This window comes from Podarcis muralis, chromosome 6 (genome assembly GCF_964188315.1).
Source record: "Podarcis muralis chromosome 6, rPodMur119.hap1.1, whole genome shotgun sequence".
Classification (NCBI taxonomy): Eukaryota; Metazoa; Chordata; class Lepidosauria; order Squamata; family Lacertidae; genus Podarcis; species Podarcis muralis.
Genome location: NC_135660.1, coordinates 65,156,147 through 65,171,589, shown reverse-complemented (window position 1 = coordinate 65,171,589; position 15,443 = coordinate 65,156,147). Strand labels below are relative to the sequence as shown.

General features: G+C 40.5%; 1 protein-coding gene across 1 annotated transcript; it reads left to right on the top strand.

Annotated features, from left to right (window-relative positions):
• Positions 1 to 3,235: 3,235 nt before the first annotated feature.
• LOC114596801 (lipase member M-like) lies at positions 3,236 to 14,070 on the top strand. The gene is made up of 10 exons (XM_077930214.1): positions 3,236 to 3,250; positions 4,183 to 4,284; positions 5,989 to 6,082; positions 8,080 to 8,278; positions 8,886 to 8,995; positions 9,823 to 9,959; positions 10,802 to 10,948; positions 12,009 to 12,080; positions 13,421 to 13,486; positions 13,822 to 14,070. The coding sequence occupies exons 1-10, from the start codon at positions 3,236 to 3,238 to the stop codon at positions 14,047 to 14,049; spliced, it is 1,170 nt and encodes a 389-aa protein (XP_077786340.1). The 3' UTR covers positions 14,050 to 14,070.
• Positions 14,071 to 15,443: the final 1,373 nt, after the last annotated feature.

The following is a 15,443-nucleotide window of genomic DNA, read 5'->3' as shown; positions in this document are numbered from 1 at the left end:
ATAAGTTACATTATAAGAATTTAGAGTGGATTTTTTACAGGGTCTTGCATACTGCTGCATTGTGGAATTTATTTATTGCAAATTGAACCTGCATAGCACTATATAGTATGCTGCATGATAAGTCCAACTTTTTATTAAGGTTTAATTGGAAAACCAGAAAGTTGTTATTTTATGTTACTTAGAAGCAACCTCCCCCATATTTTTAAGAAGGTCAAAGTCCATGCACAAGGAGAAGACTCTTCAAGGTCCAAACACATATGGGCAAACCATTTGGAATGCAGCTTCTTTCAACAATATGTTTCAAGGCTTTGGACAATAGCATCTGCGTTCATGTAAGCTAATACTTTGTATAGAAATGTTGCAAAGGCATAAAAGACTGAGTCATTATTGCATATGCTATGGCTTTTGGCAATAGATTGGACATAGTTTAATTTTTTTGCATACAAATATTAAGGAAATATAAGTTCATCTAAATCTTGACTTCATTTGTTTATCTGTAGATTTGATTTTCATAAACCTAGGCTGATATTTCTTGTAGAAAACTTTCAGGGACACATTTTTATATACTGCTTAATCTACAAAAAGCTCCAAGGAGTTTAAAAAAAATAAAAATAGAAATCTTATTTTAAAAATACAAGTAAAACAAAACATCAAAAAGAAACAGGTATGAAATCTAGCAACATATAAATTATATCACTTTTAAGCCAACTATACATAAGGCAATGAGTAATTAACATGCATCTGAAAGACACACGTTTGTGCATGTGTGCACAGTGCCGAACTCAGAAAGGAATGAAAATGCCACCAGAAATGTCACGATAAAGGCGGAATGGGGGCAGTGCGGTACAGAATGGGACATTCTTATATGCACTGTGCTGACATGTATGGGGCCCGGGAACAGAACCCCAGCATGAAATGCATGCAGACTGTAATAGAATTACATGTTTGGGTAGGTTTGCTTAAGCCAAGAGGATGGAACTCAACATTGTGGTATGGCGGACTTTCCAACTGCTCAAGCATTTCAGCTTGCCAGAGGGAACAATACCCCCTATCTTCTCCCCCTGTGTACTGTACTTGGGCTTCCCTGAACCCCCACACCCCCATGCCAATTTTGGAGGAGGGCAGAGGGTCAAAATCCCCATCGCACAAGTGGAAGGTTTGGTTTTTTTGCATGGTTTCTGCTCTGAAAACAATACGCCGAAGGTGCTTGCCTAATATCAATGAACAGGATGTTCTAGAATATAAATGGTGGCAAACAGAAACCTTGCAACCATGGAATGAACATACATGGTGCTTGTAAACTGTGCTCCCCAGCTGTTAATGTTAAACCTTGAATTTGACCTGGAAATACATCAGCAGCCAGTGCAAATCTTTGAGCTGGGTGTAACACGTGGACTCATTCTCATTCTTGTTTGGCAGCATTCTGCATTACATGCCGTTTCTGCATCAAGTAGAAGGCCCCACACAGAGTACATTGCAGTAATCCAGTCATGAAGTTACCAGTGCCTGAACTTCTGTGGCCAAGCTATCTCCGTCCACAAATGACTCTAAGCTGAAGTCAATGAAAAGCTTTCCTAGTCATCCTATCACCTGGATCTCCAGTGATAAAGCTACACCCAGAAGCACCCTCAGGCTAGGTAGCTGTTCCTTCAGAATAATTGGCCAATTTCTCAGATGCATGAACTCCTGTCTTGCTCACAGTGCCCTCATCTTTCCAGATTCAAGCTCAGTTTATTTCCCCTCACTGGCCCACATCTGAACAAGAGCACTACAGAAGATGTGAATTGTTATTTAATGATATACACATTAAACACCACCGGGACTTGAAGCAGAACTTGCTACTTCAGAGTACACTGGATGTTCGTGGGACAATCGGAGAAAACATCATGTATGAATACACTCCCAGGCTGCAATTCTATGCTTAGGTTCTAGGGAGAAAGCCTGATAAAACTCTGTGGACTGGGTTGCGTGTCAGCCAATAGTCTGCTACCTTAAACAGGTACATTTGATAAGATCATCCCACTGTTAGGTACAACACACACACCAGAAGCTGTACACATAATGAAAAAGAAAGATGCTGCGCCCAGTAAATGAGCATGGCTGGATGACTTGAGGTGTTTATGAAGGGAACTTTCAGGTTCCCTTTTGCACTCATCAGAAACACTCACCTGAAGAAACACTCAACACCTGCTCTTCTATTTCAGCAGGTGTGTGTGAAATGAGAACAGTGGAAGGAATGAAAGGATCATTCATGTGAGTTCTGCATTGGATTATTCAAAATGCTAGGTGTATGGAATCTAATTCCAAGACTTCTTTTGAGATCTAAAACTATCAGAGTCCATATTTAAACAACAAACAGTCTTGTAGTCTCTTAAAGACTTAACAAACATAGACTTTCATGGACAAAAATCTTCTTCATGAGATGCTTGAAATGTTGTCCCGAGTGGCTGGGAATAAATAATAATTATTATTATTGCAGGTACATATATGCATGCTTTTTGTATGTGATTATATAAAAGCAGGGTCAGAGGGAAATTAAAGTACAGAAAGTGCCAATTATGTTCTTAACAATAATAATTCTGATTCGCAAAGTTTTTGATGACATTCATACTGGCTTTCTTTTTGCCAAATACTTACTCCTTGGTATTTCAGGTGCAAGGATTCAGTCAGCGTGCTTCCACACAAGTTTTATTTTCTTTTTTACATGGCTAGATCTGTGTGTGTGTGTGTGTGTGAGTGTGAGAGAGAGAGAGGCAGACCTACTACTTTTTTTCTGCAGGGACACAGGGGTACACATGCCCCTAAACATTTTGTGAATTAAGTTTGGCCTCATTGAGGGGCAATATTTCAATTTGAGTAGGAAAGTGAGAGTAGTCCTACTGTAAACATTTTTTTTTTAAGGAAAAAAAGCACTGGAGAGTCCCATTTAATTATTCACCCCCTTCTCTGCATCCATAGTCTAAACTTGTATGATCTAATAAACATTGTAGCTCTTGATTTTATTGACTGCACAAACTGGCCCAATATATGAGCGTTTCCATTGGGTATGGGGGGGGGGGGAGCCCTCCAAACACTTTATGTTAAAAAAACAACTACTGATACTAAAATGGCATATTATTTAGAAGCAGCAAAGAAGTGTTTTCTGCCTGTGAATGTTGAACATATGTAAACTTCCACTATCACAGCTTATCTTACAACTGCCGCAAAAACAAAATGTTCAGGATTTCAAAAGTCAATGCATGTTTGCAAGGTAAAGTTGGCATAGTCAACTAGGTTTGCTCTACACTCAGGTATTCTTTCAATACTACAAATGGTCCATGCAAGTTACACACATCACTGGTATTAACTCTGTTCTCTCCAGTTTTAAATGGCACAAGTTTGCTTCTGGCATTAAGAAGCATTCTGACTTATTTTTCTTTTTAAACAGGATCTAGGTGCCACATGCTCTGAAATAGGGCTGGAAATGCCCCTTTGAGAGATGATGCATGATGACATACCCTTTGATATTAGGCAAGCACATCTGCTTTGCTGTTTTCAGTGCCGGTTAAAAAAACCACCCCTTTATTTAAGCACCACTACCCAGACGTGCAGGGGACGCGGGTGGCGCTGTGGGTAAAACCTCAGTGCCTAGGACTTGGCGATCGTATGGCCGGTGGTTCGAATCCCCATGGCGGGGTGAGCTCCCGTCGTCCGGTCCCAGCTCCTGCCCACCTAGCAGTTCGAAAGCACCCCTAAGTGCAAGTAGATAAATAGGTACCGCTTTATAGCGGGAAGGTAAATGGCGTTTCCGTGCACTGCGCTGGTACTGGCTCGCCAGAGCAGCTTCGTCACGCTGGCCACGTGACCCGGAAGTGTCTTCGGACAGCGCTGGCTCCTGGCCTCTTAAGCGAGATGAGCACGCAACCCCAGAGTCGGTCACGACTGGCCCGTATGGGCAGGGGTACCTTTACCTTTTTACCCAGACATGCATTGTAACATGTAATTTTATTTTATTACATTTTTATTTTTTGAAATTTTGAAAAGTCAACTTGTTTTTAATATCTGATTTTAACAGTGTTTTAATAGATATTTTATATTACTCTTTGTAAACTGCTTTGAGGTTTTGAAGACTCAGCCATATAAAAACTCTCTTAAATAAGTAAGCTCAGTAAACCTTTCCCCTATATTATCTAAAATATCCAGTTGTTTTCAAGGTTCTCAAGGATGTGGCTACTGCTTATCATGATGGCAGTACATGGAGCAGTGAGCTCAGAAGACTTGAATCCTGAACAGTTTATGAATATTGTAAGTAAGTTGAATATTGTATGAATATTGTATGAATATTTTTTTTAATTTTTTTTAAAGCTGAGTAGCAACAGGGAGTCAGTAGCGGGGATGGTGAGGCAAAAGACCCTGGGCTCAAGCACACATGCATATTGTATAAAGGTGCAAAGCCTTATTTTGCACCCTGTGAAACATAAATGCGCAGAGTTTTTTAAAAAACTGGGCAACTGAGCACTGCCCGCCCATGATTCCTGAGTCTCCCCCAATCTCCTGCCCCCTTCCTCCTTTGTTTTGACTGATTGGGGGAGGCTTGGGAGTCACAGGCAGGCAGCTGTTGCCCAGTTTTTTTTAAAAAAAACTCTGCACATTTATGTTTCACAGGGTGCAAAAGAAGGGCTTTGCACCTTGCCTAGCAGAGAAACCATACACCTTGTGCCCCTTCTGGGCAGTGCCCACCTGCCTGTGGCTCCCAAGCCTCCCCCGATCTGTCAAATCAAAGGGGGAAGGGGCAGGAGATGTGCACTGCTGGACGTCCCTGGTTCCCTTTCGGCAGTGGTGGCAGCAGCAAGCAGCTCCTGAAGCCAGCCAGAGCCAACTGCACTACCAGGCTGGCTCTGGGCTGCTGAGGTTTCCCGGGGACAGATTTGCAAATCTGGGGACATTCTGGGGATGGAATTTGTTTGGGGACAGATCTGCAAATCTGGGGACTCTCCCCGGGAACTGGGAACGTCTGGTAACCCTTCCTTATGCACACGCTCTGTTCATAAAAGCATGTCAGCGTAATTTGCAATACAATTTGTCCACATCGTGAACACTAGTCCCTCAGATTGGAAACTTGCCCGGTCTTCAAATTAGAAAAATTGAAGACTGAGAACATGCCAGAGCTCAAGCTGTGTTCCAAGCTGGGGGGCAGCCTGAGGCTTGTCTGAACACAGCAAAAGAAGCCCAGTTGTAATTACTTCATGATGCTGGCAAAGCTTCTGTAAGTTTAATGTTATCTGCTGGCAATGGGTGTGTAGCTCTGGCACTAGGTATGTGGCTTTGGTATAGCTATCCTCCTGTGTGTGAAAGAATTGGTCCAGAAAGCACTCAAACAGGGGGAGTCAATGTAGTGCTCTCCAAATCATGCTAGACTACAACCTCCCACTATCCATGCTGGCTGGGGCTGATGGGAGTTTTAAATTGTAACCCAATTTAAAATGAACCACCCCTGAGGAGTGGAAAAAAAAACATATATTGGCATATTACTGTGGTGTATTGGTCCTCTTGGCTTGCTGTATCAGGAACTATCTACGTAAGTCATTTCTCAAGTACTGCGCTTTTCGTTTCTGTTCTATTGACAAGCAGCAAACGATTGCATGGTTTCCTCCTCAAATAAACTGTATTAAAGTTGCTTTTGTTTTTGCATCCTCTGTGTAGTCTCCACTTCGTACTTTCCAGGGATCTTTTTGTTTTCACCTTTCTTTGTGCTGCCTTTCCCCCCAAGGGGTAGCTGATAAACTTTGCAGGTATTGGCTCATTCTTCCCCAAATATCCAAAGAGATACAAATATAAATATTCAGTCTCGTACATGGCTCTCCTGGGCCATTCTGATCATGTCAGGAAGGATCCATGCTTAATGCTTGGAAATGAGCCTTTAGGCAAAAACTTTCGGCTTCTAGCAATTACTTTTAAACCTCTACTGGTGGAGGAAATGGTCTAACACGTGGCCTTGTATCTTTACAGAGTCAGATAATCCAGTACTGGGGATATCCTTCGGAAGAGTATGAGGTCCTTACAGAAGACGGCTATTACTTGAGCCTGAACAGGATCCCAGGGGGTACAGAAAGCTCATGAGACCCAATGTCTCAAGGACTCTGTTGTGACTCATTTCATTGTACAGTAATGACCACTAACATGAAGTCTGGTCTGGGAAAGAAAACATGGGGAGGAATGTACTCTTCTGATCTTTCCAGCCGTGTAAACATTTCTTTTCTTTTTTTTAAAAAAAATATTTTCAAAGTTTCAAAAATAAAACACAGGGGTTTTTACACACACACACACACACACACACACACACACACACACTTTTTATTTTATTTAAAAAAAACCCATAATCAAATCGTTACGTTTATGGGGTTCCGTGAACTCTTCCCTTGGCTTCTGAAGTTCTTTCTCTTTTAACTGCATCTAATTAATTTATTCCAATTTGTTATACTTCATTTTTATCCTTTGTTGTTTTAAATTACAAGTGTTATGTAAATCCTACTACTATTTTAAAACTTTTACAGTGTTCTTTGATATATTCAATAAAATTGTGCCATTCTCTGCTAAATTTGTTATCCTCTTGGTGCCTGATCTTCCTGGTTAGCCTTGCCATCTCCGCATAATCCATCATCTTCAATATCCATTCTTCTTTCAATGGGGCTCTTTCTTCTTTCCATCCCTGGGCATATAATATTCTTGTCACTGCTAACGCATACATAAACAATACTTTCTTATCTTTCGGTAATTCTTCTCTTACTAAACCTAATAAAAAAACCTCTGGTTTTTTATTAAAAGTTATTTTGAACTTTTTTCCAGGTCCCTATAAATCATTTCCCAGAAGTCCTTAGCTACTTTACACATTCCATTACATATGATGGAATGTGCCCTCTTTAACTTTACACTTCCAACATATGTTAGTCGTGCTCTTATACACTTTTGCAAGTCTTGTAGGAGTCAAATACCATCTATACATCATTTTCATGAAATTCTCTTTTAGCTCACAGCAAGTAGTAAATTTTAGGTCCTTATTCCATAACTTCTCAGCACCGTAAACATTTCTAATTGCCAGACAGAGCAATTTTTCCTCCCTCCCTCCCTGTGTGCTTTCTTGAGGTTCTCCACAGATGATTTTGGGAAGGCACAGAGTGTTGGAGTGGGGAAAGCCCCATTATGTTAATAGGATGCTTTGAGCTGGCTTATGCAAGCACACTGGGTTAGTTGAATCCAGCCCAAATGCTCTATCTACAGTTGTGAGCAGGAAGAGAGCCTGATGGCTAGAATACCTGATGGTGCAGCATACCTCCTTCAGTGAACACTGATTTGCTCTGCCTCTATTAACTCTGTGTGGTGCAATGGTTAGAGCTTTGGCCCAAGTCTGGGTAGGCCCAGGTACAAATCCCCAACTGACCAAGAAGCTTCCTGGGTGACCTTGGACAGTCTCTCTTACCCTAAACGACATCATTGAATTGTTGTGATTCTAAGACGAATGCGGGGGGTGGGGGACGGGACTTTTCACAATGCCTAGAGCTCTTCAGAAAAAAGATGGCATATAAAAGTTATAAAGAAATAGATAGCTGCTTCAGGAGGAAGTGGTATATAGATATTTTCTCCATGGTATTTGTGGGCAGCAAAACTGGGGAAACAAAGATTTTTTCCAGAAGGACTAAAATTCTCTGTTTATTAGGTGCTCCAAAAATGAAAGAAAGAAAGAAAGAAAGAAAGAAAGAAAGAAAGAAAGAAAGACAAAAGGGGGAAAAACAGATCAAATGTTCTTTCCTGAGAATTTTTGGGTTAGCTCTTTTTTTAAAAAAGAAAGAAAGGGGGTTTAGGTTTCAAGGTTCAGTTCCAATGTTTCTGCATGTAATATTGAGACTTTAGCTTCTCAACTGAACTGGAACTGGAGCCTATCTTCCTTGCATCCAAACACAACATTTAGACCCAAGCCTACTGCTCCGTGTTAGATTAAGTTTTACAGTAATTTTGTATCTTGTGATGTGTTTTGGAGGTACTAATCAGTCAGTCAATCAGCCAATCAATCAATCAATCAATCAATGTCTTTTTTACTTCCAGGCTCCAAATCATCTATACTGCTGTTGCACTGTTTGACCATGGAAGGCAGCGTCTGGGTCACAAATCTGCCGCATCAGAGCCTGGGCTTCATATTAGCAGATGCTGGATATGATGTTTGGATTGGAAACAACAGAGGAAACTCCTGGTCTAGAAGACACCAAAACCTTTCAATTGAAGAAGAAGCATTCTGGGATTTTAGGTAAGTTCATTTGGTGTGTAATCACTGGAATTCACCATTCAATGAGATTTATTCTTTTGCAGTTGAGTGACTGGAATTTGGCATTCAATGTTATTTTGTAGTTCAAGCATGCTCACCCTTGCCTACTTTATTATGCATTGAATAGACTTGATGAAGGCTAATGTCAGGCTATATTCAGCCATTAAAGTAATTCTATATGTGTGCTAAATGGTTTTTAGTTCTTATCCAGGCCATAAAATTTATAGACACATCCATGAAATGATTTCACTGCAATCCCTTCATCGACAGTCTGATTTTATGGTCCAGGAAAAGTTTTACCATCTGACTTTGCTGTGATTCTGTAAACAGAAACCTTCTTCTTAGTAAATGGGCTCATGCTTTGAGTGTTAATTTGTTGTATCGCAGCCTGGGCACAGCTGGCCCTAGTAAGTTTCTCTTTCCCCTCATCTTGTCACTTAATTTTAGGTATTTGATGGTAAATTCTGCTTAATCTTCCCTTTTGTTCCTTAAATATTCTTAGTAGTGCTTTCTAGAGAAAGAACTTATGCTTTTAACCAAAGATTATGAGTGCACTTAATTCTCATTTACTTTGTTTTGTGGTTTTCAGTTTTCATGAGATGGGAATCTATGACCTTCCTGCCATGGTAGACTTCATTCTGCAGAAAACTGGACAGAAGAACATCTATTATGTCTGCCATTCTCAAGGATGCTCTGTGGGTATGATAACTATAAACCTTGCATTCACTCTATAGAGGGCCAGTTTGGCATGGGATGGTCCAGTGTTGAACTAGTTCTTGGTCATATAAAGAATTCAGATAAAGGCATAAAAACCACATCATTTTTTGAATGCACCAGGTATCTACTGTAGATGGCACCAGATATCTACTGAAGTTTTAGTTAACCAAGAACCTGTGATAGGTTTGCTGTCTTTATAAGAAACATAGTACTCTTTGGATATTTATTTGAATGCACGAAAGGGGGAGTGAGATTGTGTGTTCCTGATCTATTGCACAAGCCTTTTATAGAGCCTGAAAGTGTATGTGTGGGGAACATTTTCTACATAATTGGGATGTGTGAGGTTTCAGGGGCATGATTACATTGAGAGAGCCTTCCATGCGGGCTTAAAAAATATTTCTAACTGATGTAGAAATGAGGAGAACTGAATTTAAGATTGGAAAAATGAGAACCTGAGAGTAAATGAAATTGATATATAGGATAGAGGGCTTTCCAACTCTGCCCCATCGCAAAGCACGTAGGCTTCAAACATGTACGGTATCTATTCATCTGATATAAAGCCTATGTCATTTTGTTGCAATGGTGATAATTATGTCATTTAGTGAGGTTCCGCTTCCATCCTATAAAATAGCTTTGTATATTGCATGTAGTCTAACTCTTCCATTTTGAAAAAGAATTGTGCCACATGGAATTAATGTTAATTTTGCTCAACTATGTTTTAAAGTAAGAGTCTGCCTATAAATGCTGCATTACTTAAATTCAAAGCTACGGGATTCTAAACTGAATCTCCATTTCCCTCTCCTCTCTAGCTTTTGTGGCATTTTCTATTTTACCTCAAATGGCTGAAAAAATTAAGATGTTTTTTGCCCTGGCCCCTTCCTATACATTGCAGTACACTATCAGCGTCCCACTACAAATCATACGCTTTCCAGCAGAACTGGTGAAGGTATGTGTGCAATCATTATCTTTTCACAATTTTCGTAAGCTCTAATTGACATAATGGGAGCCCAGTTTTGTAGTTAAATTAGCTGGAAAAACATGTTTTTTTGGGGGGGGATTAATTAATAATTTAGACTCCAACACCCTTAAATTTTCAGACATACGTGCAATTTGTTTTTCACTAAAATGTTATCATGGTTATCAAATGACAGAAAAGAAAGCACGAAGGATAAACTATTTTTAAAAAAGTACCCTCTTGAGACTGGAGCCCAAATTAAGAAGACCAAGGATCATAACACAGAAGACCAGACAAGATGTTTTGGCTCACCTTATAAGGATATAAAAAGGGAAAGCCTGGAGGAGAATTAATAGAGTTGTGGAAATGGCAGGAGTGTCTGGTCTACTGAGTGATCTGGTGCCATTGAGCTTCTGTCACAACATTAGTGTCACTGCAGTTTACCAAGATGTGCAAGACAAGCAATGGCAAGGTTTGAGCTTCATGGATATATTAGGAAAGCCAACCCACACAGTGAAAACTAAACCAATCAGTCAAATCAACTTGCACCCAACCTTTCTGAAGTTAAAACTCTTCATTTGGAAGATACGTTTAATATTTCTACCTTTTAAAGAATAACTTCTAAATTATATCAATTCAATAGATTCATCTTTTCCCCCTTGTTTTGTAACGCAATAACTTTGCAATTTTTATATTTGGCGATTAAAACCTTTTTACAAATCAGCAACAAAAAAAACCCTTAATATGAACCAGCTTCAGGGATGTTTAAACTCCCCCATTTAAGAAATGCTTTTGAGAGATTGGGATTATTAAGTATCTCTGGCTTTCTGCAGGCTATATTTGGCACAAAGGAATTTTGTCTGCTGAGTCCAAAACTGAAAGCCCTTCTGGCCCGAAAGTGCAGCCGTCGCCCGGTAGATGAGCTTTGCAAACAAGCTCTTTTTCTTGTCAGTGGATTCAATGAAAAAAATCTAAATGCGGTATGTCTCTTCATTTATTTATCATATTTATGACTGGGGTGTATGGGGTGTTAAAGGAGAGGTAGTACTTCTGTTGGGGGACACGTTGTGCCAGTGTGGTGTAGTGTGGTGGAGAGCCAGTGTGGTGTAGTGGTTAAGAGCGGTAGACTCGTAATCTGGGGAACCGGGTTCGCATCTCCGCTCCTCCACATGCAGCTGCTGGGTGACCTTGGGCCAGTCACACTTCTCTGAAGTCTCTCAGCCCCACTCACCTCACTGAGTGTTTGTTGTGGGGGAGGAAGGGAAAGGAGAATGTTAGCCGCTTTGAGACTCCTTTGGGTAGTGATAAAGTGGGATATCAAATCCAAACTCTTCTTCTTCTCCTTCTGGGGTAGTTTGTACACCATTGGTCCCCCCACCCTACAGTCAGCTTTCACCTGGCCTGCTAAATCAGGTGAGGGTAAGCAATGGGTCTCAAACCTTTGGTGAGTTAGAGATTTCCCTTGCATGCATAGACAGGCTGTGGCAGACTGAGTGGACAAGACCAGTATTGGATCCAATGCTCAAGAAGGCAGTTTCTGCACATGCTGAAGATGGAGGTGAGGGGCAGATGGGGCTTGTCAAATGGAAGAAGGGGCTCTGCAGGCCTACGAGCAAGAATGGGGGAGACCCTGGCCGAATCAAGACTCCATATAACACCAGGGAGCTCTAGACATGTCACTGAATGGGCAGGTGGGTGGTGGTGGGCACAGACAACAGGTGTGTCCTGGGTGGGGAAATAGGCCAGATAGCCATGAGCCAACTCCTTGTGGCACATAAGGGCTGTTCATTTGAAGGGTTGTTCACAGTTATCTGAATCATAAAATCCTAGAACTGTGGAGTTCAGGCACCCAGCTGGTTCACACAACTCATTCATGATGTACCAGTTGCTATGAACTGCATGTCAGAGTTTCCTCAGCATCAGTTTTGCACTTCAGAAAAACATGTAATAACATATATCTGCGTTTGTCCTCTGCCAACAGTCCAGTACAATGAGTTTTGGTTAAGTGAAATGACTTCTAAATTTACCATTCCCTTACAGAGTCGGACTGATGTATATGTATCACGATTCCCAGATTATACGTCTGTGAAAAATATGATCCACTGGGGCCAGGTAGAGATACTAAGATCTCCCTTCTCTCTCTCATTCTCTCTCTGTTGAATGTTGTCTGCCTTATAAAAACTTAGATATTGTTTGAATAGAAGGGAGCCAGAATATACTGTAGCTGAGTTTCCGGTGTAAAATGACACATATAAAAAAATGCTGTGAAAAACATTTTGAAAAAATGTATTGAATTTTACATAAGCTCACCATCGTCATTTAGTGACAAATTTGTATAATGCACTTAAAACAAACTTTTAATGTTATATTTGCAGCTGTATAGCTGAGTCCCCAATTTAGCAGTGGCAAAACCCGAACCAGCAAGCTATTGTAACCCAGAAACTGCCTAAATGGCCTTACCATGAGGTAAAGTGAAGCTGTCAACTTAGGTGGTAGGTGCTGGAGGAGCAGCAGCAGAAGCCCACCTCATGTTTAAGCCAGTGCCCCTTTCCTGAGCCTGTGCCCCAGTAGCAGTAATGCTTGCTTATTGCTAAACTGGGCGGTATGGAAATCTTGCCTATTTACTTTCTCCCAACGCATCAAAGAGAACACCATTAAGAAAGGTCCTTGGCTGAGTGAGCAGGAAAAGAGGCAGATACTAGCCTGGCCCACGGCATTTGTTTGAGTGGGAAGTGTGCAAGAATCAAGCAAAGTGCTGGAGGAGAGAGCTGTGTGGGCTGTCTTGTGACCCTTAAGCTAGCCTGCTGCCCTCATGGGCAGCATAAGTTGCTCTCCATCGCTAGAGTTCCAGCACGATTCAACTGCCAGTGCAATCACCATCGTTCTACCTGCCTTGCTCCACCTTCCAGCCCTAGGAGTCCTCATAAGGAAGCAGTGCCTGGAGGAAGAACTGTGAGCAGAGAGACTTCATCAGGCAAGGCCTCCTTCCACCTGCCTTGCCCCACCCTCCAGTCTCTGTTTCTCAGTTCGTGTTGTATTATTTTATGCAATGTGGCTTGCTGTTGTTTTTACTGATGATAGTTTAGAAATTATTTATTGTAATTGTTAAGGGTGGATTTTTGTTTAATTTTTATATGCTATTCTAATGGATTGTTGAATATTACTTTATTTTATATAAGTTGCTTATTTTAAAGTTATGTTTTATTATCACATTTTTGTGTTGGATTAGATTGTTATAAGGTGTACATTCTTTGTTTCTTCAGCTTGTAAACTGCCTTGGGTATAGTAAAATAAAAAGGGGGTATACAAATTAAATGTTAAATGAAATGAAAGTGAAAGATACTCTCAGTGAGTGCCCTCTCCTAACATCTTCCTCTTGGGTTAGTTTTGCTTGTTCGATTTCGTTGGCGGGTTGTATACTCACCTATCTATTGTTCTCTTTTGTTTTCTAGACAGCTATGGCAGGTCAATTCAGATATTTTGACTGTGGCTCAAAGAACATAGATATATACAACCAGGTAGGGATTTGCTGGATTTTTGTGTTGCCTGCAAAGGGGATTAAAAGTGAGGGTGTGTACAAAAGGGCAGTTTAAATTGGATTTGATGAATCCCTTGTGTGCATTTTTTGTGCACCATCCACACAACACCATCCTCGTTCAAGTAGCAGTCCACACTTCCCTCAAATTACTTCTGATTTTCACAACTTATTGATAATCCAACAAAAGAACCCAATTTAAAATCACTTGGTTTACTTTGGTGAAAGTTTGTTGTGTGCAATTTCACAGATTATTTTTTTAAGCTGCAGATGTGTGCATGTATCTAGGTGATATTCAATCTATCTGTCTCTTCCTAGACGACTCCTCCCTTGTACAGAATTGAAGAGATCACCATCCCAACAGCAATGTGGAGTGGAGGACAGGACTGGGTTTCGCAGCCCAAGGAAATTGCAGAATTGCGGCCTCGAATTACTAATCTCATTCATGACACAGAGTTCCCTAAGTGGAACCACTGGGATTTCATTTGGGGCCTCGATGCTTTTCAGCTGATGTACCCAGAAATACTTGACCTGATGGAGAAGTAGCTGGGAAACTGTTTGGTTATTATTGCTCTATTAATGGTGAAATCAAGGTGGGATTCTGAGATCCCCACAATCTTCAGAAATAAAGTTTAATTATATGTCACCTCATTTTGATTATTAAATAGTCTTGCTTGCAAACCTCCTAGACAGCCCTTCTCCAAGGTAGCCAGAAAGGATCGCAATGAAAATCAGCTCCAAAAAGGACTGAAATGAAAAGAAGTTTTTTAGACCCAGGCCCAGGTATGAGCACCACTAGGTATTAATGTAAGATCAGCAAGGAGGTTTTATTTATTTATTGCATCAGGAAGGTACCCTATGTAGAGTGATACATTGTATCCTATTGAATTTCCTGGAAAAAACAGGTGTTTGTTTCGAACACCCAAAACTAGTTTTTGATTTAAATATATAATAGTGTGACAAATATATGTGATAAAATGTCTAGTTAGACATTTGCAACGAGTCACTGAGGTTTGTCGTTTTGTCAGTAAGCTTAAGTACATAGTCAAAATTAAGTTGCATTTGTGTACATAAAAATGCAAGTATATCTCCCTGAACATTCTAAAGTGTGAATAATGAATACATTGTGTTCTGCTTCTGCCAAAATGGAGATGTGAAGCTTTTTTGCACCCAGATCCATTGCCAAAAAGTAAACAAAACACTTTTGGAGGACACTTGCTTCCTGCTGAATGCAGTCTTCCTGTCTCAAAAAAACCACAATAATTTAACTTTTTATCATCCAAAGCATTTCTATATTCTAAAGTAAAGGAACAGGTTTTCCAACCAACACACAAAAAATGATGGTTTCATTTGAGGCAGAGCACATCAAAACACATTTGCAATGCATGTTTCAGTCCTGAAAATGTGCAGTGATAATCTCTACTCCTGTAGAGTACATCGTACTAGACTAATCATAATTAACCTCTGCTGTGTCTGAGATTAGGGAGCACATTTTTTCATCTGGGGACAATGTGAAGTTATATCCAGGGCGGTGTTGACCCCAAGTGTTTCGTTTCAAAAATTCACAACACTCACAAAAAACCTAAGCAAAAATGACAACACCAACATTTTCCTCCATTCATTTTCATTGGAGAGACTTTGAACTTAAGCTAGGTGAGGGGCTTGTTGGTAGAATATCCACAAAACTTTTCTGAAAATACCTAGAACTGCATGTGGCTCACATTCATCTTCCCAGACCCTGGGGACTTGCAAAGTCTCCCGTGGGACCTGAAAGGTGACAAAACTGAGTTCCGGTTAGTTCCAGCTGAAAAAAAGGCCTGGATCATCATCAAGCTGTTCTTAAGCTCAAATCCTTACAAATATACTGCAAATGTGGGCTTGAATTGCAAGATAATGTTAGGAAATTTGTTCTCCACCTGCCTGGTAAAGTCACCTGTACT

Bases quoted from the DNA above. Each gene is read 5' to 3' on its own strand.
- LOC114596801 (XM_077930214.1), top strand. The intron at 4,285-5,988 runs GTAAGTAAGTTG...GTATCTTTACAG, and splicing joins CTGAACAGTTTATGAATATT to AGTCAGATAATCCAGTACTG. The intron at 12,081-13,420 runs GTAGAGATACTA...TTTGTTTTCTAG, and splicing joins ATATGATCCACTGGGGCCAG to ACAGCTATGGCAGGTCAATT.